Source organism: Pungitius pungitius, chromosome 20, assembly GCF_949316345.1.
Source record: "Pungitius pungitius chromosome 20, fPunPun2.1, whole genome shotgun sequence".
In the NCBI taxonomy this organism is placed as follows: domain Eukaryota; kingdom Metazoa; phylum Chordata; class Actinopteri; order Perciformes; family Gasterosteidae; genus Pungitius; species Pungitius pungitius.
In genome coordinates this window covers 10,764,074-10,791,993 of record NC_084919.1, presented here as the reverse complement: position 1 = coordinate 10,791,993, position 27,920 = coordinate 10,764,074, and the positions used below count along the sequence as shown (strand labels likewise).

Sequence of the window (27,920 nt, the reverse complement as noted above, 5' to 3'; positions counted from 1 at the left end):
CCCAAGCATCTCTACAGACAAATATTCAAATTGATCATTTTACCTGTAACACTTACGGGTTCAGTATTCGTAGCAAGCATTAACATTATTTCGTTTTCTGATTTGTATACTTATTTATAAATATATGTATAGTTTCCTTTTTATGTTAAAATGTACTGATGACGCTCATTCTTCACACCGTATCACAGTGAATAATGCTAATTTCATTGTATTCTATTTTATTAAAATCACTATTTAAGTTCTATATTAAGTGGCGATGGTCTTGTATTATCATAAACATTTGGGTCAATATAATTTGAAAAAAAAAAATAGATACAGCCACGGAAAAAAATTGTCTACACTTTCCCACATGTGACGCTTTTATTTTGAAGGTGATGCGAATCCATTTCCGTTCGGGCTCTTTTGATCTTTTGTGTACATTGGCGCTGTGCGGGTCGAGGTCCTCGAGAAAGATAACGGGTCTTCTCACCAGTCTAGAAACTCACGCACACAAAATCTCTGCTCCTCGTACTTGATGTGCTTATGTCGTTTACGGTTTGCGTTCTTGCGGCCAACAGCATTGATTCAAGGCCAAGCGGCCTCTCACCATCGCAAATGGGAGCTCAGTAGCTTGCTAAATTGACGACGGAGATGGTGGTGCATCAGTGGAATTATCCCGGTATCTCCGCTTGAGATGGAGCCAGCGACGCTCGAGTGGAGTTGCTTGCTAGCTAGCTAGCTAGCGAGCTAACGGTGCCCGCCGGGGTTCACTGTGCCCGAGCAGCCCGGGATTAACGTTAGCTAAATGGGCGCTACTGCAATTTTATCGCGCAGGATTTTTTGTAACGTTCTCAGACGTCCCCGGATTTAATAGAGTTCGACTCATGCCGATTAGGAAATGATGCTAACGTGACCGTTAAAAGGTTAGCTACACGTGACACCGTTGTATCTCGTTTCCAACAATTGAGACCCGTCTCTGGCCGTCCTTGAGAGCTTCAGTCACATTATTTGAGGTGAGTCTGAGGTACCAGATTTCTAAACTGAACCACAGGGTCAGACTATAGTCTGGATGAGGCAGAGGTGTCTTTGCCCCCAGGCGTGCTCGGTTGACGTCCGGTGTCGTCTCATGCTTGAGTTCATTCGCTATATCCGCTAGTTGTGTCGACGTGTTTTTGCCACCATGTTCCAGTCCCCGGGTTGTCACACCCGACACATTTCTGAACATCTGTTCCCGTTATGCTACCTCAGCCCGCTGCTAGTTAGCTAGCTAGCTAGCTAGCAAATTGCGTGATCCACCGCGTCACGGGCGGCTGTGTCCTTTTTATAGTCCCGTCCGTGCACGTATTACTTTTAAGGACATGGCAGCTACCTTAGCGGGCAGTCACCAAAACAAGTGGCAACATTTCAGAATAAAACCTGTTGAGAAATAAGGGAGGGGGGGTACACCAAAGAACTGAAGACGGCGCGAGTGTGTCACATTTACGCTGCGCGAATTAGCCTCGCCCTCCGCCGGTTGGCGGCGGGCTCTGCTCTGTCTTCCCGGGGCGTGTGTGCGTGCTTTCAACGTTGTGTTTTATGTATCTCTACCGGATTCGTTTTTTTTCCTTCCTGCTTTGACCGCATTGGTGTTGTTGTACAGCAATGGACTTTGAGTACCCGCGGCCCTCCTCGTCGCGTCTTGTGCCAAAGCGCCCGGGATGCTGACTTGTGTGTGTGTGTCTCTGTTGCAGACGGTTCCGCGTCAGGATGGCACAGCTCTTGGACGGGGCCGGCGAGCTGGGCTGGGTTCTGCTCAAGTCTGTGATCCGGTTCGTGTTCATGGTTTTCAACAACTGTGCCGCCATCCCGTCCTACTGCTTGTACCTGGTGCTCCTCCAGCCGCTCAGAATATGGGACAGCTCCGCTTTCTGGCACGTCGAAGGCATCATGTTCAAATGGTTGCTGGCCATGGTGTCCTCGTGGGGCTGGATCGCAGGTTACACAGGTAAGAGGGTTCACGGTGTGCACTCTTGCCGTGTGGTTCCGAGGGCCGCCTTCCATGCAAAGACATGTTTGCATGGCGGACTCGGTGATGAAAGCTTCCTGATGCACATGAGGTTGTTCTCAACAAGGCTTAGAGTTGCTCCCTTTAGTTTGGTTCACGCATTCGCTTTTGAGTTTTTGAGATGGGTTTTCCTTTTTATATAATAATTAATATGACAATATCTGAGAAGACCTTGGTATTAGAACCATCTGAAGGGGGGTGGGATGCTGTTTTCCCACCAGATCACACAGATGGTTTGAGTTTGGAGGATATCTTCCATACAGCAGGATGTTTAGTTTAAACACCTTCAGGGCTTTTCTTGGCATACCTCAGTGACTCCAATGTAAACACACAGAGGGGGAACACAGCGCTAGGTGCTCCTAAACTGCTGCTTATTGAACAATGTGTGAACATGGACTCGAATGTGAAGTTTCTACCCCACTGCCCAGACGTGGGGTTTTCTCCTGAACTGAAAATCTATCTGAATGAGGGCATAGGACTGCATGGGAAATGAATGAAATGCTTGTCTTTGTTTTGAATTATAAGTGCATAAAGTTATTGTTGTGCCACTTTTAATAGAGCTTTACCATATAACGTAACATGCTTCTTTAACTGTCACAACACTGCCAGCTTGAAACGTGCAGTTTAGTCCGTTCCTATTTCTATTGTTAGATATGATCATTTCTGCAAAAAGTTCTTGTTTTGACTAAATACCAAGATGTCATATGCATGGTTTTGGTAGTAATTAACACAGACACCACAAACTCATGATACGATGGAGAAGCAGCGGGGTGTCATGCCTGTTTGTTGCTTCCTCTCAGCTGGCTGCTTGAATGTCTGGAAGGGACTTGAGCGGTCATTGGTGTTAGGTTGCACGCTTACAAATTACAAAGTGGTGAACACGGGGCGCAACCAGGCGTACCGATCAATAATGCAAAGTGTCCAGGCCATAGAACGCCTGCTCGCACGCTGAGGAAAAAGTATCGCATAGCTTTGGTAGTGAGATGCCATGTGACCCAAATAGTGTCTTGAGTTACAATTTGACTATTAAATATATCGTAGCTGATGTATTCAATCTGGCACTTCTTAAATCAGTCTTCTGTAATTGGTTATAGGGCCGTGTGCTGCTCATTGTGACGCAGATTTGAACTATTGGGACTTTAGTCCGAACAGTCTTATCAGAATTTCTTTTTTTTTTATTCCGTTGTGGTTCGCCTTATGAGGGAGCTTTCCGTTATCAGGCCTCATAATCATTAAAGTGACTTGTGAAATATTTCAGAAAAGATTGCCGGTGGTGGCCGCAGGATAATAAGCTTTATCTGAACACAAAGACCTTTAAAAACCTCAATTAACTAGTTAAAAAAAGTCCTACACTGTTTACAACAAGTTCTACGCTATGATGCAGTGAAATAAAATGTCCTCCATTTTATTTGTATTCGCCTGCACAAGCATGCCAAGTTCTATACTTTTGGTATTGTCAAGGATGTGCTTGACTTGTGTAGATTGCTGTCAGATATTGATCACAGTACACAAATATTGTGTGGATAGTTTGAAAGATCAAAGTAGTGAATCGCTCGGGGACAATAACTGCGTGGTCCCTGTGGCATACATGGCTTTCGTTTGGATGTCAGAGCATTTGAGTGTCAGTGTTGTGACCCACATCCAAGGACACTTTGACAATAAAGGTTCATTCAACCAGTTGACCGTTCTCTTCGTTTTGGTTAACCACCAATTCCCTGTAATGTGAACGACCTTTGAAATCAGATCAGCACGTACAATGGAGATGCGCCAGAATTCGCCCAAGGTCCGCGTTTGGTTTTATTGTCCCATTTACGGTGCACATTCGTCTGCATTCTTTCCAAGTAACAGCTGGGATTCTCTTTGGTGTTGCCATCTGTATCTTCAGCCTCCGACCAAACCAAACCCTGCTAGTATTTTGCATCAAAAATAAGACAAATGTTAAATTTAGTTTTTTTTCTATTGCTGTTTAGTTCAGCCTGCACATGCACTCCAGGAATAGTAAATGTGTGTCAGGGGAAACAGGGATATTTACTTGCCTTTATACACCGCGGTTTGGAAGCTGTGTTTATGCTGACCCCGGCGATGGAGGATGTTGCATCACCTCCACAAAGAGGAAGCTGAGCAACGACGCAGAGGTCCTACACCGGCATGCTGTCCGTTGCTCTAACGTCACTATGTGTATCAAATGGACACATTAGACACGTTCGACTCAAAGACGCAGGCTGATATGTGGGGAAAACCGTGCGTCCCGTACTGCGTCTTTTCCTCTGCTTTTGCTAGACTCGACTCACCTTTTTGGAACCGATAGGTGAAAGCGGCTAGCGCCGATGTTGTCGCTGGCCCGTGTTTCCATCATACCATTCTAACCAATTCTTATGATGGTTTTTCCGTCACCGCCACATTTTGACTACAGCCAATTATGGTGATTACAATTCGTGTGCCCACTTTGCAGTACTAACTTGGAGAAAATCTGTCAGCTTTTGTGTGTCAAGAATGAATCATTCAGAAAATGAATAACTTAGTCACCCAAATGTGAGAATTTAGCAGGAAGTGGGATTATTTAACGGCATTACTGTTATGTGGTCACTTGTTTTGCCTATTGACCTAATCTTCTTTTCCTTGTTGTTGACAAATCAATGACGCACACCAGTGGGGTCAAACAGGTAAACAAAGACGGCAGGATTAAGTCTTCATTTCTGTTAATTGAGTGACTGTTCTGTTGGGTCCGTGGCGAGATCAGATATGGTGATTGTAGGACTGCTCCCAGGACAAAGGACATTGCCTGAGTAATTGAATTTATTTTTTTCTATACAAAATAAATAATTGTTTCCCCGTGTTGTTGGTTGTGTTCTGTTCATTGCTTAATAGCTTGACTGTAACGTGTCTTTGATTTTGGTGACCCGGTCCAGATGAATGTTCCACAATGTCCTTTCTAAAATAAACCCACATGGGCGACAATTAACGATGACGTCGATCAATGAATCAGCCAAATAATTACTTGAATAATTGCTCAGTCTATAAAATGTCAGGTATCATTTTTCACAGCCAGTTGATGCCCAAACCCTCAATGTATTACTTGACTTGCCATATATGACAAATCCTCACATTTGAATAACCGGGTCCAGAGAAAACTGCTTTAACAACATAATTACTTCAAAACGAAACTGAGCCGTGTCTCGGATTTCTCAAGACCAGGAGATCATGTCTGTGTGACTGCATTTGTTATATTTCGGTTGGAGAGTGATTCGAGCTCAGATGTGTTGAACAGCAGTGAGGGCTGAAGTAAATTCACCTCACTTTGAAGCTATAAAAGAAACGGCGCGTTCCTGCCTGCGTGCACCCACACACGTGTTATCAGCTACTTGGCTGATTAGACTTCTTCTCTGGAATGTGTAGGTGTGTACAGATCATACTTGATTGACATGACTTGCTGTCTTATCATCTTTGGGTGTGTTTCGACCAAGACGATATGATCAGTTATTTTTTGCTCTAGCTATACATCCTCACATGTCTGATCTTTTTCAAATGGTGTCTCCTGTTTGTCGTTAATGTTCTGTGCTTTCACAACCTTTTTTTATGGCTGTCAGGGTCTTTTGTGATTGATTTGAAATAGTTGCTCTGAAAGCTTAATTGAAGTCCTTCTCTGCAGGACTAATAAATGATTATCTTATCTTTAGCACTGTCTACTAAGATATCGTTGAGGGACTGGTTACCTTTTTTTGGCCTTGCTTACAGCCTTTTGGTTAAATGGTTGAATGTGTGCATTGAAAACGGTGCAGGTCAAGATGCATGCAGAATAATGGCATCGCAGCTTGGAGTTGAGCGGGCGATGGCATGAGTGGGAATTAACATGCATTCTGTTCTTGATGCATGTTTGCATAAGTGGAGGAGGAGGCTGGTGTTTCAAAGGTCTTCTCCCTTTGACCTTTTTTTATTTTTTTTCACACCGGGGTCGGCAACCTTTTCGATGCAAAGTGTCATGTTTTTATTTTTGTGTGTGTGTGTGTACCTGAGGCTTCCTCACTCCGTTTAGACAATTTTAACATTTAGATGACACCGTAGACATTGTATTGTTTTAAGCTTCTGAACATTTCAGGAGGCCATGTTGACATTTTTAAAAAATCAATAATGCGAGCCAGTTTATTACTGAGTAACAATTTTTGTTAGAAAAGGAACTCGTCAGGGCTCTCCGATTGCGACAGGCTTGCTTTTCGGTTATGCAATTTCTTGTTACTCATTAGCCAACACTCAGCAGTAAATTTCTACCAGCAGCGATCCAATCTCCATTACCACTGCGCTTTGAAAATCAGCGTTATTCTCACTGCCAGAGCTTCAAATGTCCGCTCTAAGAATTGTCGCTCTGTACCCGGTAGACCACGAAGCTTAAACCCTCACTGAAAACGGTGTGTGTGTGTGTGTGTGCATGGTAGAAGGCGGGGGCGGGGGGGGCAAGGTCAGCGGAACAGCGTTTAGCTGACCACCGCTAGCGCAGTTGATGGTCTGTGCGCCTGCAGCCGGGCTGTCGCGCTGCAGCGCTAACCATCGCTCAAAGACAATTTCCCTAATGTACTCCATCTGACAGATGACCCATCTCTCTGATATCCTTTTGTGTCCCCCCCCCCCCCCCCCCCCCGCAGCACCGGGGCCTTCAGCGCCTGCTCCTTTATGAAATGACATTGTCTTCAGGGTGCATACACACACACACACACACACCGCTGCTACAGCGCAGATGTCAGAGTTCATTGGAGAACCTTGGGTGAACAATGGTTAACGTGTCGTCACGTACGTCCTGTGTCTTGTACACGCGTTCAAATGTAAATGAAGCCACTGTTCCATCTGCATATGAGCTCGTGGAATGACTTTTAGCTGGATGGCTAGCAGCGGGAACAGACATTAAAGGTGCAGTGAGATCAGCTTGCAACCTTTCTAGTGGTCAGGAGCTATCCCGTCACGGAGAGGAATTGGCCTTTTACTGCGAGCCGTACAGGAATGGTTAAGCTGACGGGTTGCTTGATATGCCTTTTTTTTTTTTTTCGCATTTAAAACAGCAGATCCTCTCTCATCCATTCAGAATGTACGCTTGCTTCAAATGGCACAGTTTAAACACAAAATGCCTGCCGTGGTTGACGCAATGAGCAGTTTGCTGGAGTGAGCTGGCTGTGGAATTGTGGACTCGGCAACTAATGAGGTTGTTGTTCGCCGTTGATTTTCCCAGCGTGTGGAACAATCCCTGAAAGGATTCCTTGAAGATGCACTTCAGATGTCCCATCCCTAAGCAACCGCCTCCGTTGTGTGGAGAAGGAGTCGGAGGAAACTCTTCCAAGAATATTGTTCATGCGGAAGTTTGTCTCCACAATAGTGCAAGAAAGCTGATGTTTGGTTCTTGGAGCGTGCCAGTTGTGTTGTGCTGGTGGATTCTTTGCACTGTTTGAGACTGCTACACTCCTGGTACTGGCTGTACTGCTCCTCAAAAACAAACAAGTGTCTTTGTGTACTCATAGTTTGTGTAATGCCTTCCTTCATTTCCCTGAATAGTTTATTTGACGATCCCAGAGAGCGAGTAGCCTTTTGTGTACAAAGACATGGACCAAAAGAGAGCAAGACACTGAGTTGTAAAGAGCGGTTAACTAAAAAAAATAATCATTTTTTCCCGGAATGACCGTTGGTCTGTGACTTCCTCTTGGATTCAGAGCGACAGACACTAACACCTGATATTGATCGGCTTCAGCCACAATGTGGAGTGATGTTTTGCACAGCAGGATGGTCCTTCATTAAAGTAAAAACCTGCAATAACAAGCAAGCAATGTGCAGGAAAGTTTTTTTTTCCCCTGAAAATAATCAGACAATTGACTTTATTTTTTAAGACCTCTTTTTAAAATCAAATTGACCTCTTATGGCTATTCCTTAGACATGTAAATGGCACTTTTCTCAGTCAACTGACCCAAAGGGCCCCTTCCCACTGCCACTCCACAGGTGTAATGACGTCACCCACATGCCCTGCGTGCTTTGCTCTGGCTTCACTATGCCTATGAGTGTGAGCTCAGTGCTCGGGGGCCTGAGCGGCGCATCGTTTGCATCCCACAGGGCCGCAGTCGGTCAGACCAGCACAGAGCGGTGGGGGATCCCCGGCCTGCTGAAGCTCTGCTCCTCGGGGGGGTTCTCTGTTAATATGCAGAGCTCCTCAAGTGTTTTTGTTTTTGTTTTGTTTTTAATTGCAAAAGGCAGCTCCCGTGGTCCATGGGAGGGCTATTGTTTTCCCCCCTCATTTCCGAGCCCTGTATCCATCTTTTGTTGCAGCTCCTGCGGGTATCCCGGCAACAATAAGACCCCGATGAATAGGTGGTACAGTAGGCTGTCTGCAGCATGGCCGTGTAAATCATGGAAGGGAGACTGGAGGGCTCACCAAGATGCCAGTCATTGTTTGCTTCTAACCAGAGGGGTTCAATTATTTTACCCAGTGGGATGACCGCACCATTAGTAACTTTCATTTCACGCTAATGACGTGCCACTCAGGGTTCGACCGTTATACCGGCGACACATTTCCTTAGAGTATAAATCTTTCATCATATTGGTGAAGAGCCGCACCAACGTTTGTCACTCTGGCCGCAACATTATCGCAGGTGCAGCGGGCAGAGCTACTTGTTTTAAGTGTATTGAGAAAGAAAAAATATTCATATTACTGTGGGTACCTTTTGCGATCCACCTTTTTACAGGTCCGTGTTTGACAGCTACCCAGGTATTGGTCGAATGTGGTTGCAAATCTGTGTACTTGCACTGTAATACGTTTTCTCTTCTTACTCTTTCCGATGAAAATCATTTTTAACGAAGGAATTTTTGGGGGGGTTTTGTTCTGCTTTGGGCTTTCATTTTATAAAGGGTTAGGTGTGAATTTGATTGAGGGACAAATGTAAGTTATATAGGTTTTAAAGACAGATTCAAGTTTTTTTTTTACCACAGACCCTTTTTACATCCCATTTCTCGTGGTTTGCTTGTGGCGGCATCAACATAATTTCAATCGATTTCCCCGCTGCACGCCACGGACACACAATCTTCAGCTTTGTACGATGTGAATCAACAACATACGCCCGATCATTGATTTGGTGTCGCCATTACTTAGTCCACTCAATAATATCAATCAAAAACCATTTGGCTTTGACATTTCGAATAAAGCGGACTGCCAGCTTACAAAAACAGAGAAAAATGTTCCTCAGTTGTTCTGTTCTCTGACCAGATGAGACCTCTAGTATCTAGTTGGCTGTGTAGCATCCTCAATGTGCCTCTACTTGGCCCCCGAAACTGTAGCTCTCAGATATGTTATCTATATGTCCAGTATATTTGTAACTCGGCTGATTTGTTTTCAGCTTTACATTGATACCGTGTGGGGCTACTCTGCAGACTGAAGCTTTCTTGTTGTAGCAGAGAAGGGTTTATCTCAGGAAGGGAGCTCCCATCCCAACAAATCCACTGATGATATCGACTCAAAGCCTGATGACTCAGTTTTAAACGCTGGATGATATCTTCATCTCGTACCCGCTGTAAACTAAAAATAAATGAATGCCACCTACAAAGAAAAAAGGGTACTTCTGATGCAAAGTAGAAATGGTTGTGCTAATATATTATATCCTTTTTTAAATGATTTAATACATGTAGGATGTGGGAGCCTATGACTCTAGAAGATTGATAAGGAAATGTCAGTTTACCTTATGTAATTTACTGGTATGCCTTCAAATGGCCACGCGGTATTAATGCCTTTTTAAAGCAATAAAATTATTTCAAGAGCGTAGAAATGCAACATGGACCAATTTTGATAAACGAGGTAACTGAAGTTACAACATCTGTTGTTCTGATCTACTATTTTCTGCTCAGCCCATAGTATCTTTACACCCTCTTATCATAGTATGCAAGTTCTGGATGAACTTATTTGGTGGTCAAAGGTTTAAAAGAATTAAAAAGCTGAATCAGTCAATTACACATGTCTAATGGGAAGATATTATGGGGTGTTTGCTTTATGGGTCAGCACAGGAATACAAACTTCCCGCTTTTTCTTTTCTCTGCTTCCTCTGGTATCCCCCAAGTGGTCAATAGTGAGAGTTATTGTGGGGTCATTTCCTGATATTCACTTCTGCTTCCTCATTTCCAGCCACACGGCAAACCCTTTGTCATTTCCCTTCAACACAGGTTAAAACACATGAGATAAAATCTGATGCGTCTGAGGCTCACTGTTGAGAGACTTGTCCAAGGTGGACCAATGGAAATCCATGCGTGCTCTATGGTCGTTGCAGGGAGAAGGTGCAGATCAGACAGCAGTGTGTAGTGAAGGAGTGTCGGGACACTTTAAGCTTCAAGGTCAACAGACGATGAGTCAGTCAGTTTCAACATGCGTAACATTCCCCTTTCAGTGTTTATTCTTCGGATATGTCTTGCAAGTATTTTGTTTTGGTATAATGAACGACAACTGGCTGACATTCCAAATTGTTTAGTCAACTTGTTGCCATCACTAAAAAGTTTATTTCTGGCAGAAGGAAGCACTCAGATCTGTTTTGGCGGCGATGATGTGATGAAGAGAAGTAGCCATGCAAAGGCAAATGCAGTGAAGAAGACTTGACTTTAGAGCAACTATGGGTGTAAACAATGAAATTAGCATTTTTAACACCTCAAAGATGCACAAGATGTTTTGTAGTGACATGGGAAACTGATAATGGATATTATTCACAACATGTTTAACCATAGGTGTTTGTTTATTTTTCCTTTAAAGTGACGGAATGGGGTGACGACGTACGGCCCATCTCTGAAGAAGAAGCAATGGTCATCGTCAACCACCAGTCCACGGGAGATGTGTGCACCCTCATGATGTGCCTGCAAGACAAGGGCATGGTAAGAGCAGACAAATGTGTTCTGTCCCGTCAAGCAATGCGACAAATCATGATTGAACCGGCTCACATTGGAATAGATATAAGCCGGATGTTTAAACCGGCAGCGTACGTGACTGCTGCTTCTTTCAAAATGGCCAGAATGTTTAATTTCATTATGAATGTTTATTTAAGACGGATAAGGCGGAAGAAGACTGCGCTCATGATGACACTCCCATGGTTAAAGCGGGTGTTCTATTACAGTATGGAGCCGTGCGCTGCATTTTATCCAGAAGATACTTCAGAATGAAAGCTGTGTGTTGGCAAATGAAAGGATGCAGGAGGACTTTTTATTCATAAGATTTTTCATAAAGGAAACATTTTTCTCTGTGTATACATCTGAAGCGTTGTACTGCTGCTAGTATGATGTCATCGTGAAGCTAAAGATAACTTTCACTCATCTATTTTTTTTGTCAGTGCTGCGCAATACTCAAATACACAACTCAAATATGCAAGAGCTTGACTTTCTAGAAGAGGCGCTGACGGTGCAGCGCGGCCTCAGTCGACTGGTTAATTGTGTTTGTTATAAGGACGGTTGTAGAAAGGTTGGCCGACCTTGTCTGTTTCACATGTCGACAATCAACGAGACAGTAGGCGGTACTTTTTGTAGTACCGTGGTGACAGGACGGTGCTGCTTAAAAAAAAAATGTTATAGCCCCAAACTGTCGCAAAGCGGCGGCGTGGTTCGCTGCGGTCTACGGACACAAATGTGCAAAGCTTAGAGAGACGGCTGCTTTGCATTCTTTCGCTCGCGTTATTTTCAGCATGGCATGGAAGTGAAAGATTTCCAGTTTCCCTTGTTTCGTCGTAAGCCATTAATAGAGAGAACATGGTTTTTATACTGAAACTTATCCACATTGATTTGAGGTGGCTGTCTGACTGGGACAAAAGTGGGTCCCCACCGCGGCACAGAGGGCTCTCCTTCAGGCACCATCTCAGAATGTCCAACAATGCATCGCTGTGCCGGTCACTTTAAAGCATTCTCTCGGTTTTATTCAAACTTAATTACCAAAGTCCACTCGTCGCCACCATAAACGGCCGCAGCCACAAGGCGGACAGCTTGTTGTTTGCTGCTCAAACCGAGCAGGAGATCGTCTGGGAATTCTGGATGGGTGGCAGCAGCTGTGTTGTGTGTCGCACCACTGGTTTTGCCTAGCCAGGCTGCACCAACATGATGACACGAGCCGCCTCAACAACTGCATCCCCGGCCCAGTTTATCCTCTTGGCACAGAAAGGACAGTAAGCCAAAGCTGCCAGTGGTTGCAGGTCATGAGGGTGGAAGTGCTCAGAGGGGCGGTATCAGTTTGGGATGCTTTTTGATTACAGGTGAATTAGCGGATTTACAGATTTTCATTTAAATTTCTCCTCCCCTTTTTTCTTTTTAGGTCGTACAAAAAATGATGTGGTTGATGGACCATGTGTTCAAATACACCAACTTTGGCCTAGTGTCCCTGATCCACGGGGACTTCTTCATCAGACAGGTAAGACCCCAAGGTCGTAGTCCTTTTAACATCCTGTGAAGTTTTGACGTGTCCGTGTTTGTCGTCGTGTCTCATTCGGCCTCTGCAAGAACACGACGGGGCCGGACGGACGATTTCCCCCCCGCGTGTCACCACCTCGTTTTCCCCAGACGGTTTTAGCGTAACATCGTTGGTCCTTTTTAGGCCGCCAGTCCCTTCTGCAGCACAACCCATCTGCTCGTCCCAGCTGGTCAGCAGAAAGGTTAGAGGGATTCCTCCGGCCGTGGCGTCCTCTGAGGAGGAGAGCTGCGCTGGACAGCAGTGGGGGAGGGCCGCTGGGTCGGACTGACCCCCCCATGCCCCCTTTTTGTTGTAGCGGGCAGGGCTCCTGTCGGTCAGGATATTCCGGGAACAATATGCAAGTTTGGGAGGTTTACCCCACAAAGGGATTTACCACAAGGGTCATTCGTAATTTTATTAGATTTGTATTTCTGTAAAGAACTTTATTTGCACATGACAGAACAGGCTGACATTTTTATGCCTTTGATATGGACTGTTGAAATCATGTTCTTAAACTAATATGTATGAAATATATTACATCCACTTGTAATAATTCAGCTGACAAATTAGCATTAGCTACCCAGCAAGTGGGAAAGGGCTGAATGCAGATATCTTTTTTTATTTATTTTTTTTTAAACAAAAACAACAAAAAAAAACGTTTTACAAGACATCTGAAGTCATAGCTGTGTCACAGTGAAGGCGTTTGACTTGAATCCATGGAATTAATTCCCGATACTGCTTAGCCCTACTACTGCATGTCACAATACTGCAGGTTCTGTACATTTCATGCATTAGGTGATGGTCATTTTCCACGAGGTTTAAACAAGACTTGCTGGCACCTCACACTCATTTCACATGTTTTTGTAGCTGCATAACCGCCACGGCAAGGGATTTTTTTTTTTTAGGTCATGGAAATGCTTTGCCGTGGAATTTCCCATCAGGCACTGTGCCGAGGGTGAAGCACCTCGAGCCGGCTTACGGCCAGACGGCCTGCAGCAGCAGGCCAGAGCCCTTTTACAGCTCTCTCTCTCTCTCTCTCTCTCTCTCCCCCTCTCGTGTGATCTCCTCTGGCCTGGGTGTGTGTGCATTCCTGACATCCTTCCCCTGAATACTTCACGTCCATGCAGCACAGCCGGCATCGGCCGCAGCCTCCCGAGCCCCCACCATCTACACGGCGGTCTTACTGGACATTAATGCCGTTACGCTCAGTACAGCACATTTAAGGATGCTAAAAAAAATGTTTTTATTAATATACTGATATGATTTACTAAATACAGCTAATAGAAGACTTAAAATTCACGTTGATGCATAATGATTCTTCTTGGCCTACTATTCCTTATTTAGTTTTTTTTTGTGGTAATGCATTCATACAAAAAAGAAACACAATGTATTTTAATGCTGACCTGGACTTTGATTTCATCGCTGGTCGAAGCATCCTCACTATACGGGCAGTCTGACTGTCATGGCAACCTTGTGGAGTTTGTTCCCTTCGGTTCATGTAGCCGCACTAAAACTAAACAGACGGCCTCGTCTAGATCTGTTTCTTGTTTACATAAGCGATTCGGCAACTATGGCCTTTTTCTTTCATTCACCTTTTCCCCACATGTGCTCAGATGAGTCCCGCCGGGGTCTACAATGCATTTAACATGGCTTCTGACTGCAATCTAGTCAATCTCGCTCCTCTTTGTGCCATTACTGCTGATGCTCTTAATGTGGGCCTTCATGTTCCAGGTTCAACATTGTCTCTGCATCTAGCTTGTGTTTTGGGTTTGCTGAATTTTTTTGTTGTTTGGATGTTTTTTTTTGGTCAGCACGCATCTTGTTAAGTTAATGAATTTAGCACTTAGCCTCAATCACTGTTTTATTGACTGAAAGTGTGCTTAAAGTTCTTTAAGAGACTAAACTGTAATGCGGGCATTGTGCATTTTGTTCCCACAGGGTAAAGCTCACCGAGACAAGCAGCTGATTTACCTGAAAGATCACCTAGAGAAATACTATCACAGCCGCAACAGGAAGTGGATAGTGCTCTTCCCAGAGGGTGGCTTCCTGCGGAAGCGGCGGGAAACCAGCCAGTTGTTTGCCAAGAAGCACGAGCTCCCCCACTTGACCCACGTCACGTTGCCTCGTCTGGGGGCCACCCACGTCATCCTGAAAACCCTGTCGGCCCAGCAGGAGAACGGCAGCGTGAGCAGCGAGTCCGGGACCCCCAACCAGAGAGGTAACTATCGTAACGATTGGCGAAAGCTGCTTCCTTTTCACTTCAATATCTGTGTAATCTGGCTCTTGTCCCAAATGTGACGCCGTGTTGGATGGAGCGTAGTTCAAACGTGAAGCCTTAAATCACGGCCGCTGTATCCCTCTGTCCTCTGGAAGGTCGGCTGCAATTGAAGTAAAAAATGGCAGCCGAGGAGGAGTGACGTTGGTGCAGAGATGTACCAGAAACCCCTAGTGCAGTGTTTCTCAACTGGTGGGTCGCGACCCACTAGTGACCCACTGGTGGGTCGCGACCCACTAGTGACCCACTGGTGGGTCGCGGACCCGTTTGCATGTTTTTCGTGGGGCGAGGGGGGGGTTCTGTAAATTTAGCAAAGAAGTCGACACAAAGTCAACACTGGTGAGAGCAGCTGTTTTGTTTGTTCAGGACCGCAGGGGATTTGAAAAACATTTGAGGGTTTTAGGGCTGTTGATCCTTTTCATGTCACATTATATTTCCCCTTGTGTAGTTCCTCTTGCTTCTTTCTCGCTGTTCTTTTGGTCTGTTCGACCCAACCAAGAGGAGAGCAGTAGAGACTGTCCTTCCATTTGAATCTAGCTAATGGCATTATAACGTAGGGCAAGAGAAAACAGACGCACACACACACACTCTGCTTGACAACCCTCCCTCACTATGCTGTGTGCGCACGTGCATGCTCTGGGCTGATCAAAGACACCGCTCTGTCTGCCGCCCCTGATGCTCCGTAGAGGTTCCCCGAGCCTGCTGACTCACTCAGAGACAAATGGGCCACTTGGAATAAATGAGATTTGATGTAAATGTGTGTGTGTGTGTGTGTGTGTGTGTGTGTGTGTGTGTGTGTGTGTGTGTGTGTGTGTGTGTGTGTGTGTGTGTGTGTGTGTGTGTGTGTGTGTGTGTGTGTGTGTGTGTGTGTGTGTGTGTGTGTGTCACCGTGTATCAGCCGCGATGTCAACTGGGCTGGAGTCGCTGCTCGGCACCAAGCACTTGGTTCACTGGTCAACAGGGAAGTTCACGGCCTGCAGAAAGCCTGTGTGTTTATAAAACTGTTGTATACAGCTGCTAGGTTTGCAAAGTTCATATCCGGGAGTCATTCAGGGTGCAAGCGGTTCCCGGCCACGTTCTTTGACCCGCCGCTCACAGGAGACTGTGGCTGCCTTCCGACACGCTTTGGACAGACCAGATCCAATTACCCACCCGGGGATGGTTGTGTTGATGCAATTCCCTTCAATACCAAGGATGCCGATCAAGTCACTGTTACACTGATATCGATGAGCCAGCAGCCATTTCCTCAGCGGGTCGTTGCTGTTGTGACTTTATTCGGTGTACAGATGCTGGGCCACGGTGTAGCAAAGTAAATAGCAAATGGTTATCAACAATAACTCCTGATGTTGTATTTGGATCAGCCTCAGACAGAGAGCTTGGTTCGCATTGTATTTTGACATAATAGATCAAATAGGACATTATAAGTGGGATAAAATAAAGGGAATATAAGCATTAAATACTCTATTTAAACATCCAATATTGTCACCAGAGATGTTAAAGGCCTGTCTATCACCATATAGACTGCATGGCACATTCTATTGGCATCAATAACATATATTCTCCCAAGATGTCTCCACATGTTTTAAATATTCCAGTAGCTAGTCCTAATAAACTCAGCCAATCATTGTTAAAAAATGTAACAGCCCTGCGGGCGCGGCATGTTCGCCTCGCACAAAGACGTCAGTGTTCGGAGAGGGAAGTGCTCAGTAACGGCAGCCTGCGACCCCTGCGGAGCGGTCAGACGTGCACTCTGGGATCGGTCCGCGCCGACTGAGGCTGCTGATGTTTACTCCTCCTCCAACATTCCACAAGCTCGTTCAGCTTGAAGCAACATAACGGCGTTTGGTTAAAGCTGCTCTAGGGTTTTGCTGCTTTTTTCCATATCGGTGCGTCCAGTACAAAGACTGAGCGAGGCTTGACTTGGGGAGGGGGTGGGTGATCCATTAACGCAACTCTGGGGGGTGGGGGGGCTTTCCACGGTTAATGGAACACCTCTTGTTTGTTTTCCACCGCTCCCCATAGTCACACACACACATTAAGTTACTCATGTCCTCATGCAAAGAATAACCAGCAATCTCATTGAATCTCATTTGTGGTTACTTGCATGGGAGCACAGAGCTCACCCTGCATAATGTGTATAAATAAACACACCCATGCAAGTCATGTTTAACATTCCCTCCCTCAACCTTTTTTTCTCTTTTTGTCTTACTTCCTTCTTTACTACTTTTCCACCTGTAGGATTCACTTCTGTGGTGAAAATGTTTCTTTCAGTGTGACTCGTAAATCTCCCTGTCATTGACCCCAGCCTTGTCGGCTGTGGCTAAACGTGGCTCAGTCAGTGTGAACTTTAAGCCTGAATCCCTGCCTTTTTTCAAATGCGTCCTAACGTCCGCTGTGTTTGGCTCCGTGGCAGGTAATAAACGTAAAGGCCTGCAGTGGGTGGTAGATGTGACCATAGCGTACCCCAAAGCGAGACCTATGGACATCCAGACCTGGATCTTTGGCTACAGACCTCCTACAGTCACACATGTACACTACAGGTAAGAATACGATGCTGCTCCATGTCGGGTCGTTTTCGCTGTATAGTTATTGTGATGAAACGGTTGCTGTTTGCTCCTGGCCTCCTTGTATCAGTGTGAATCTACACTCACTGGCCACTTTATTAGGTACCCCATGCTAGTAACGGGTTGGACCCCCTTTTGCCTTCAGAACTGCCTCAATTCTTCGTGGCATAGATTCAACAAGGTGCTGGAAGCATTCCTCAGGGAGTTTGGTCCATATTGACATGATGGCATCACACAGTTGCCGCAGATTTGTCGGCTGCACATCCATGATGCGAATCTCCCGTTCCACCACATCCCAAAGATGCTCTATTGGATTGAGATCTGGTGATTGTGGAGGCCATTTGAGTACAGCGAACTCATTGTCATGTTCAAGAAACCAGTCTGAGATGATTCCAGCTTTATGACATGGCGCATTATCCTGCTGAAAGTAGCCATCAGAAGTTGGGTACATTGTGGTCATAAAGGGATGGACATGGTCAGCAACAATACTCAGGTAGGCTGTGGCGTTGCAACGATGCTCAATTGGTACCAAGGGGCCCAAAGAGTGCCAAGAAAATATTCCCCACACCATGACACCACCACCACCAGCCTGAACCGTTGATACAAGGCAGGATGGATCCATGCTTTCATGTTGTAGACGCCAAATTCTGACCCTACCATCCGAATGTCGCAGCAGAAATCGAGACTCATCAGACCAGGCAACGTTTTTCCAATCTTCTATTGTCCAATTTCGATGAGCTTGTGCAAATTGTAGCCTCAGTTTCCTGTTCTTTGCTGAAAGGAGTGGCACCCGGTGTGGTCTTCTGCTGCTGTAGCCCATCTGCCTCAAAGTTGGACGTACTGTGCGTTCAGAGATGCTCTTATGCCCACCTTGGTTGTAACGGGTGGTTATTTGAGTCACTGTTGCCCTTCTATCAGCTCGAACCAGTCTGGCCATTCTCCTCTGACCTCTGGCATCAACAAGGCATTTCCGCCCACAGAACTGCCGCTCACTGGATGTTTTTTCTTTTTCGGACCATTCTCTGTAAACCCTAGAGATGGTTGTGCGTGAAAATCCCAGTAGATTAGCAGTTTCTGAAATACTCAGACCAGCCCTTCTGGCACCAACAATCATGCCACGTTCAAAGTCACTCAAATCACCTTTCTTCCCCATACTGATGCTCGGTTTGAACTGCAGGAGATTGTCTTGACAATGTCTACATGCCTAAATGCACTGAGTTGCCGCCATGTGATTGGCTGCTTAGAAATTAAGTGTTAACGAGCAGTTGGACAGGTGTACCTAATAAAGTGGCCGGTGAGTGTATATAACAGGGGTCAACCCCAGGTCTTTAATGGAGCTACGCGTCACTGAGATTAGGAGAGACTTTGAGATTGTTTTGTGTGACTCGCATAAGCAGCGTTTCTGTTATCTCAATGGTGAACTTGAGGTTTGCTGATTGAAATCCACCTTGCATACCTCGTGAGTCAGCAGAACACACCGGACATAAAGGCGCCCCGAGGACTTCCATGAAGCTGCTCCTCCAAGACTGATATCTCCTGTTATCTCCTGCACCCATGTGACATTTCTAAGCATTTAAACATAATTTAATGCTATAATAAATTTAAAAATATGTCTTGTGTGAGGATTTGCTGATTTCCTCACCTGCGCGTTCAATAAAGTTTTCTGCTATTTTGTTACATAAAGCTCTGGGTGTTAATGTCCATCTTTTATCTTCCAGACAAAGCAATAATAAGCAGTTTATTAAGTAAATGCAATAATTGTTAGTTTCAGCCTTATTATGTTTCCTTTGCTATGAACCAGCGTTTTGGAAGCTTTGACAATGATGCTGCTGTTCTCGGTGCACAACGATTCATTGTTGTGTGTGTAACACAAACCGCGCAAAGAAGTCACAGAGCAGGTTGTATTAGCAAACTAAACGCACTGCCCGTCCCTATATTCTTCTGCCAGGGTGGCTCTCTGGCGTCCTGCAGGTTCCCCTCTGTCGCTAATCCACGCCGCATGAAGGTGGGCCTGGATTAGGTGTCTTGAGTGCCCTGCTCAGGATGACTGTGGTGCTCTGTGCATTGTCTTGATAGGGTAGATCACATGTGATGTAAAACCAAACTCAAGCTGCGGATGTTGTTGTTGTGTATAAGATGATTTATGAACCCTGGCTTACTGGCTCGTCTCTGGCTTACACTCATTGAGTCTAATTAGAAGAGCAGTGGATGCGCTGGTGCCCCCCCCCGACCGGCTTCCCTCGCTAAGTCAGCAGCTCTTCAGGCGGGGGGGGCGCCGTGTAGACAACGCTGATCAGCCTGACATTAGGCACATGCAGAGCTGCAGACTACAAGAGGATTCATCTGCGTGCCCACCCAGGGAACGCCTAAGGGGACGGACCTCAATGATAACCCGCATGACCTTTCACTGGTCTGAAGGCATCACTACTCGGCCTTGACTTCCGACATTCACCAATATTCCAGATGAATCCACGTCGAGCGTTTTGTTGAAGACTTCCTCTCGCTGCCTCCTCGCCGGTCCTGCCCTCTCTGCATGTAATCTCAGCCATCCAGATTGCAGCATCATAAGCCCTCTGTGAATGGCAGATGGGAGAGTGAGGTGGGTGTGTGGAGGCAGAGCGAGGGCAGTAGTGGCTATTTTAAATGCACCATCTCCTCTTTCTCTTTTGGGTTGCCATATTTATCACAGGCGCTGTTTGGGACGTATCTGAAAGGTGACGGGATTTATTGCGTCTGAGCCTGAATCGCACAGAATCGCTGAGCTCGCAGCCGTTCTCTTTACAAGCGCTTTGTAAAAAGGTTACAAGTTGGTTGTTACTTCAGACACAAACATTTTTTTAACTTTTTATTTTCCATGACTCTTTTCAACAGTGAGGTATATTACCTTTTCCACTTGTAAATAAGACTGATCTCACTTTAGGTAGTTTGGTTTGTTACCAAGAGGCATCTAAAAAGCTGTGGGGCTGGGCCCTGCCAGAAATACTTGGCAGGTGATTGGGTGAATCATCATTCAATCAAAATCCTGCAGATCGGAAAACCAGCAATAGCTTCTTTTCTGCCTTAAAATTCTTGGGTGGGTTGTTGTTTTGTGTTTAACTTTGGTGATTTTTATATTTTATTTTGGAGGATTTAAGGGATATGGAATATTGGTGGGCGATGCATTTTGTCTTTGAAAGGAGTGTCCTACTTCCCCGTAACGTGGCTTCACCGTAGCGTCAGCACAGGTCATGTGGTCCACATCTACCGCTGACGTTTTTATGGCCTCATACGTCCGACCCGTCTGCCGATAAGAGGTTGATGCGACCATGCTTAGTCGTTGTAAACCTCCACCTGGTCGCCGTGGGCTGCTGCCACGTCAGTTAATAGTTAATAGTTAAACCATTTATCACCAGAATTTATTATAACTGATCCCACAAATGAAATAAAACCTTATCTATTGTTTGTAATACTTTGTGTTTATTCATTGCTTCAGCTGGTAAAACTGACCCTCTTGCTGCCAAAGAACTGAGAGAATTCAAAGGCAATGGTTTGGATATTTGCAGCTTGGTTTGCAGAGACTAGGACAGTTCAACCAGGAAGAGACACAGAGCAGGCTCGGAGACTGGTTTCTCCCCAAGCAACACCCGGCCATTAATTTTAATAATTTCCTTTTGCAGCATTTTGCCCGACAGGTCAGCAGGACACTTTTGTTTCTCAAGATTTCACAGCAAAAGAGATTTAGGGCCATATGGAGTCCCTGAATGATGACCAGACTCCTCCAGCCAGCAACCAAATCATATTAGCACCTCGTGCAGAAACATTATCTCAAGAACGAGAGCTTCAAACAAGGCCCTTACTATGGAGGGTCAGCGCCTGATTGGCACGCTAAATTTCAATTTGAAAAATATTACTTCTTTGGAACGCACGCACGCATGTAAAGTTGTGTTTTACAGTTTAGGTTACAGTTTGGAAAGAAACATTTTCATCTGTAGGCATGTTCATATTTGTGCAAACGAGCCCCAAAGTGACTTTAATCACACATTATCACTTCATGTCAGTAATCCAGAACAACAGACTGTTCATAACGGCATCATTATATTGTTGAATTTACTGTATTGGAACAACCCTTCATTATTTGTCTCAAGCGTAGCTCAACTTCCCCATGCGATATAATCTCTATTTTAATAAATAAATAATAATGGCCCGGCCCCAGCACGCTCATGCTTACAGTTGGATTGATGGTTATTTACAGAAGAAACTGCAGCTGTCTGAGTTCGCCGTGGTGTCCGGTTAACAAGCCCGCCGCTGCCAAGTAGGCCGGGGGTGGAGCCCAGAGCGCTGGCGTGGCCCCGCGCCAGCGCGTCGCCACCGGATCCCCCCCCCCCCATCTGCTGCCGGACGTTGGCCCGGACCAGCCTCTCAGATGGGAGGCTTTGATTACTGTGACCGGTGGCCCTAATCTGAAATAACCCGTATCTAACGGGCTGCGGGGCGACGCTGAATCAGCAGCAGGGAAGCAGCCCAGGCCCTCGCTCCTCAAACGACCCCGTGATTGTTTTTCGAGCCGGCTCCTGTTTTCTTTCTCACGGGTTCAGGGAGCCATTTGTTTACATTTACAAGAGGCTTATCACAAGCAGAATGGTCTCTCCAAAAATGTACTAATTGGAGTTACATGCGCAGCCGATTTCCGCGAATCACCCCCCCCCACAGGCTAAACGTCAGACCAGGTTCTTGTTGTTTGTGCAGCGGCTTCCTTGATCAACACATTCTACTGTCCTCATGTAATGTTATGTTTTATTTCTGTAGGAGCGCTGGTTATTATTCTCAGCCTCTTTCTCAGTGTTTCCCCTACTATTATAGCACGGGGGCTAAAGCCCCTCCCCCTGAAAAGGTCTAGAATAGAAGGGGATGGGGGCCCTGCACCGTGAAGTTGTACACCTCAGGGAAACGCTGTTTCTAAAGGCCATTTGTCCTTTCTGGTGTTGGGAGGTTATATCAGTGCTATCGGTTGGTTCCTGTGACACACCGGTAACGTGAAAGATGGCCAATATCCACAGAATCAGTGGGAGAGACATGTGGAGCGTCCTGCTTTAACCGGTGATCGGCCAATCACGTGGCCCCAGCAGCTCGGCTCCCGTCTTGGGAGGGCAGATGCTCTCTGAGGGCCTGGTGTTGCTTGTGGTCCAAAGCTTGTTTAATCTTCAAAAAGTCAGCTTCCTAGAAGTTTAATTAGATTGAATGTTGGTCAGATTTAGAGTTTTATGAAGCTAGGGAAATTAAAGTTGCTCAATTCAAAGAGGCTCTTGTTCAGAGTTGCCACACGGCAACATCCACACTGACGGATAATGGGTAGAAGGGTCCGTAGATATGCACCTAAAATACTCCAACCCCGCCCCTTTCTACCCGTGGATCAAGGATGCAGGAACTTTTTTCCTTCGGTTGGCTCGTACAGATGCCATCAGTACACGTTTTTTATCAGAAATCACATCACCAAAGTTTTTGCTTTTTATGTTTAACTTACAAGTCACGTCCCTATGTATTTTAGATACATTGATCACTTAGGAGATCATGTCAATACTTTAGAGTAAATTAGCGGTGCAACTTACAATTGGTCTTTAATCAATTGAGCTGCTGTTTATTGTGGGTTAAATGTCAGAAAACTAACAATTTATAGGATTATTTGATTCTTTTTGTCTTTGCTATATTTGTACAACTGATTACCAGAATATACGCTCATTCTGAACCTAAGAGACACACTCCAGATTTAAAAAACAGTCCTGTATTTACTTTTGTGATTTGATACACACTCCAGATCTAAAAAATAGTCCCGTATTTACTTTTGTGATTTGATATTCTCCCGTTGGGAATATTGAGCGAATGTTAAGTGCAGAGGAAATGCTGCTCCGAGGGAGGAGACTGTAACCTCTATTTGAAGGTGAGGAGGTGCGGCTCTGTGTGGGAGTGCAGCCTAGTGGGGACCCCTCCTGGCTAGAGACCAGACTTCATCGGCACATCATGATCATTTTAGTGGTAATAATGTTGAGTGTCTTCAGTACGCGTTCTGTACATTTCGCTGGGGCGCACGAAGGCTTCTTGTGGAGCTACACGACTCGTCAGGTTCTCATCAGCACTTCTGTCTGTCCGACGAGGCGTCCTAATGAAGCCTAATGAATCCACCAAACCTGCTGAAGCTTGAGCAAACAGTGCTGTAGTAAACCCCCCCCCCCCGAGTTCGGACCCCAGCATCCGCAATGGATCAATGCAGACAGTCCGTGCTGAGTGAGACTAGAGTGATTTTTCTTTGGTGCCTTTGTGTGTTCATCTCTCCCCCCGTTTTCTCCCTCAGGATGTACCCAATAAAAGAGGTTCCCGTGGAGCCGGGGGCCCTCACCGCCTGGCTGTACCAGAGGTTTGTGGAGAAGGAAGAGTTGCTGACTCACTTCTACGACAAAGGTTTGTCCCACTTATTTGGTTCAAGTTGATCCAAAATCTTAATTCTCCTCAATTGCATTTAAAGACACGTAAACTAAAATGACAAAGCAGCTGTGGTGCATATCTTTATAACAGAGGCTAAAAAGGAACTATTTGGCTAAATCCTATGTGGGCATTTCTCATGCCAACAGTTGACTTACCTTTGAGGGGCACTAACACACAGTGATGTTTATATGCACAAAAATATGTATTTATCCATTATGGTATTTGCACTCCATGACAGAGATGCAGAACATTAACACTTATTTTTAAGAAAAGTATTCTTTGATTTCAGTTTGACTCTAAATCACAACATCTTGGTGGAATAAATCTGCATGTGAGCAACGTTCTGAGTCCAATGTGTTTCCCCTCAAAAGGATTGTTTCCCCCTCAAGACGGACAGAAGGAGGCGGTGTCCCGGCCGATGATCCTGGACCCCGTGTGGCTGTGCGTTATCCAGTCGTTTGCTTTTGCCTCTGCCTACATTTGGTACAGCGTCCTCCAGTACTTCTACTGCTGTCTATTTTGAGCGCGCTGATGAGGCGAGAGTCTTTATTGGACCACTGGAAAAGCCTCAGGATCAGTTGGTGTGTGGCCCAGCGTCATACCTGCCCCCTATGATGGATGAATGTACATTTACAACAGTGGAGAGACTTCACAGGAACAAAAAAAAAAGGAAGAAAAAAAACATATGAAAAACACAAACACAGAATGCAAATAACAATACCATAGGAAACTGGTCACAGCCCTAACAACACACACACACACACACACTCAAACGGCCTAGCAGAATAATCTCTCGCACTCGTCACGACACACATTTCGATGTTTACACGTCCTCATACACGTAGACGCTCACAGGTACACAACTTTTTATTCAAAGTGAACAAAATGAGGCTCAGGACACCTGCAGAGGACGCTCTGGACCGAACTCTCTCTCTCTCTGCCCCCCCCCCCCTCCCCCCCCCTCCTCCTCCTAGGCTTAAGCCGTAGTAGTTTTACAGAGTGTAATGTGTGTATGGACGCGCGTGAGTGAATATATGTGACTAGAAGCATAACGTCCGCCCGTATTCTTCTTCCTGGCGAGAGTGGGCGAGGCCCACCGGACGTCTCGCCGGCTGGCCACACCTTCCAGAGCGAGCGGCTGAATGAACGATGAGGCTGCGCAGCCCGCCGCTCCTCTGGCCTCCATTCCACTAAGGATCCATACCGCCCGGCTGCTCCCCGTCCCAGGAAATGTTCCTGTGTTCCTCGGTAGCTGTCACCGTTGTTCATTTCATTTGGTTTTCGTACCTTGACCGGCATATCTCCCCGACAACGGCCATTGTATTTATTGTTGACGTCATTTTCTTTTCTTTTTTTTTCTGTCGAATTTATTTCCCGTTGTCCCCCCGTCAAGGCAGTATTGTGAATTCACAGGAAGGAGGATCATGTTTACACTGGCAGCCCTGCTGAAAGCCTAAAGGGAAGGTGGCAATGATGCGGCTCTTGATACAAAGATTTGTTTCTTTGACAGGCATTGAAGGGAGGAAAATGAGACAACGTGCTTATTTTTAAAAAAGGAAGAAAAAAAAAAAAAAAAGATGGCACATAGAGCAAGAATTGCAGTCCGATGAGCTAAAGAGTAACTCCCTCGTTGTGGATTCCCCTTTTCGTGCTCTGCTCCCCAACGTGCACACACAAACATATGCACACGGCCCTGTGCAGCTACACACAGCAGAGTCAGAGACTCATGTCCCCCCTTTGGACTACATAGTTTTCCAAATATTTAAGCCATACGCTTAGTGTTGTAAGTTGGGAAAAAGAAATTTAAAAATGTTTTTTTTTTATAGAAGGCTACCCTAATGTTCAGCTTCTGAAATAGACATTTTGGCTTACAGAACTATAGGTGTCATTACTGTAAATTTACAGCATAACCTGCCTAAGTGAGTGAGTGTGTGTGTGTGGTTGTTCTCCCCCCCCCCCCCCCCCCTCCTTTTTGATATTATGATTAATGTCGTGTTGCTCTTTGACATAAGAGTGTGGCGGCAACTTCCCCAGGAGTGGTCAAGTTATATTTCATTTAAAATTACATGAAACTGTTGTCCTCATGTCATGGTATGTTTAAATCTTGTACATAACAAAGCTGAGTTTTAATTGTTGGAATTAACGGCAGCGTTTTTCTTTTGTTCTGTGATCATTTCTGGAAAGTTCAGTTTAAAAAGTCAATGTTTAAAAAAAAAAAAAGAGAGAAAGGGACGAAAGCAAAGATTTTCCCCTGGTTTCTGCGTTGACCTTGTTTTTATTAGTTTTTTTGCTGACATCAGTGCTACTGTGCATCCGTGCGGCGACACCGTGGCCCAATTTCAAACTTGTACTATTGTACATTTTTAAGTCATCAAGGATTTTAGTGGAACACCTTGAATATCAAGCCTTACCTGATGTGCTGGTGGACCACGACCCCCCCCCCCCCCCCCCCCCAAAAAAAAAATGCTGTTCCCCCCCCCCCCACCCTTTTTGTTTTAAAGACGGTTTCTCTGTGTCGAGCTTAATCCGGGCCAGTGAGGCAGGGAAACTCTGGCAGGGCCCTGCGAGGATGCAGCTGTTCTCTCTCAAGTACACTTGGGTTGTGTTTTTGAGGTGCATTTTGTATCATTTTCGTAGCCTGCTTCTAAAATAGGAAAATTAAAGAGGGGCAGCAATTATGATCGTCCTAAACAAATGCATAAAATGTGCGTTTCAGTAGTTTACTGCGCTGCTTGTGCGTCAGTTGGTTGAAACTGTGAAATGAAAGCAGAGAGGCTGCTTGACCAGGTAAAAATGTTAAATCCAGCAGTTAGTGCGCGTCCTGCAGTGGCCCTTTCAGATTCCCCTCCACCGTGACTTGAAATCAAGCTTCATCTTTCTTTTTCTCAACCTTTTCATTCTGTACTTTATTTATTTTAATTTTTTTTTTTTTTTCTGACCACGTTTCCAAAGAAGGCAGGGAAAAAATGTTTTCCTAGATGTTGTTTTAGGAAATAAACACTAGGGATTTAAAGAAATTATAATAGAGCTGTCTGTAATTTTCCATTTTGTACTTCTCCTTTAATTCCTAGCTACACAGCCATTTTACAACACAGAAGACGTGCTGGAATAAAACATCATAAAGAAGCCGGGCAGTGTTATTCTTTTCTTTACTGTGTTCCTTTGCTGTTCGGCTCCTCTGTAGTCAAATGTGTGACCGTATGAATGCATTGGACATTTGAAGGGACGCTTAATGGATTGTTCCACATTGTCTTGGATTTATGCTTAATGACTTGCCAAGAATTATATCAGAAAAAAACTGCAATTGCTGTCTGTTAGATACGTAGCTGTAGCCAGTTAGCTTAGCATAAATTCATCATACATCATACAGGAGATCAACTCGCGTCATTTAACGTAACATAACTTTCACTACATGTCAAACTAATTCATCATTCTCCAACTGTGTTTAAGCATCCTGTGGGTCCTATAGATATACGGTATATGTTTTCAACTTTCACATGTTGTCTTCCCTCAGCAATGGATTCCAGTCAACCAACGCTTGTGTCTGCTCAGTCCTGTGTTCGTCTTTGGCGTCTGTCCACAGCTGCTGAAACTCACTAGTTGGATATTACAGAGTTCTGATATCAGCTGTGACACCCACTGTCTCGGTGTTGGACCCGAGTGTGTGAAGAGATCGCCTTCCCCTGGCAGACGGTTGACTGATGACTCGACTGCAAAGGGGTCGTCGGCGTTTTCGAACATCTGTGTGGAGAACAGATGTGTAATGCGTTGAGGTCGGACAGAGGGAACTGTACTTGTATGTTCTCAGGCGTTTGATAAATAAAGAGCTGTGTTGTTTTAGAAGATGTGTTCAGTAACGTAGTCATACGGAAGTGAAAATACTTATTATATCCAGTATACTGTATGTTAATGCATTGAGCAGCGTTTTTGTATAGTTTAATGCAATGCATTTGTTAAATCAAATGACTGGACGTCAGAAGTAGTTCATTTAAATTAGTAAGCATGAAATGGTGAGAAGTTGGACACAGCAAAGCTCTTGGTCAGCGTGGATTCACCCTGCGTTGAGACTCCTGGGTGCTGCTGTGCTTAAGGTCACCCTCTTCACAGACAAACTGGTCTCTGGAGGGAACTTTGTGTGCGCTCTAGAAGCAGCGTTTCCCTCCTTAGACACCA

The 27,920-nt window shown here is 45.3% G+C and overlaps 1 protein-coding gene across 1 annotated transcript; it reads left to right on the top strand.

The window, feature by feature from the left end:
- Positions 1-394: 394 nt before the first annotated feature.
- Positions 395-26,681, top strand: lpgat1 (lysophosphatidylglycerol acyltransferase 1). The gene is made up of 8 exons (XM_037449135.2): positions 395-992; positions 1,710-1,963; positions 10,779-10,897; positions 12,318-12,413; positions 14,391-14,670; positions 17,141-17,267; positions 23,617-23,723; positions 24,119-26,681. The coding sequence occupies exons 2-8, from the start codon at positions 1,726-1,728 to the stop codon at positions 24,268-24,270; spliced, it is 1,119 nt and encodes a 372-aa protein (XP_037305032.2). The 5' UTR covers positions 395-992; positions 1,710-1,725; the 3' UTR covers positions 24,271-26,681.
- The last annotated feature ends 1,239 nt before the right edge of the window (positions 26,682-27,920 follow it).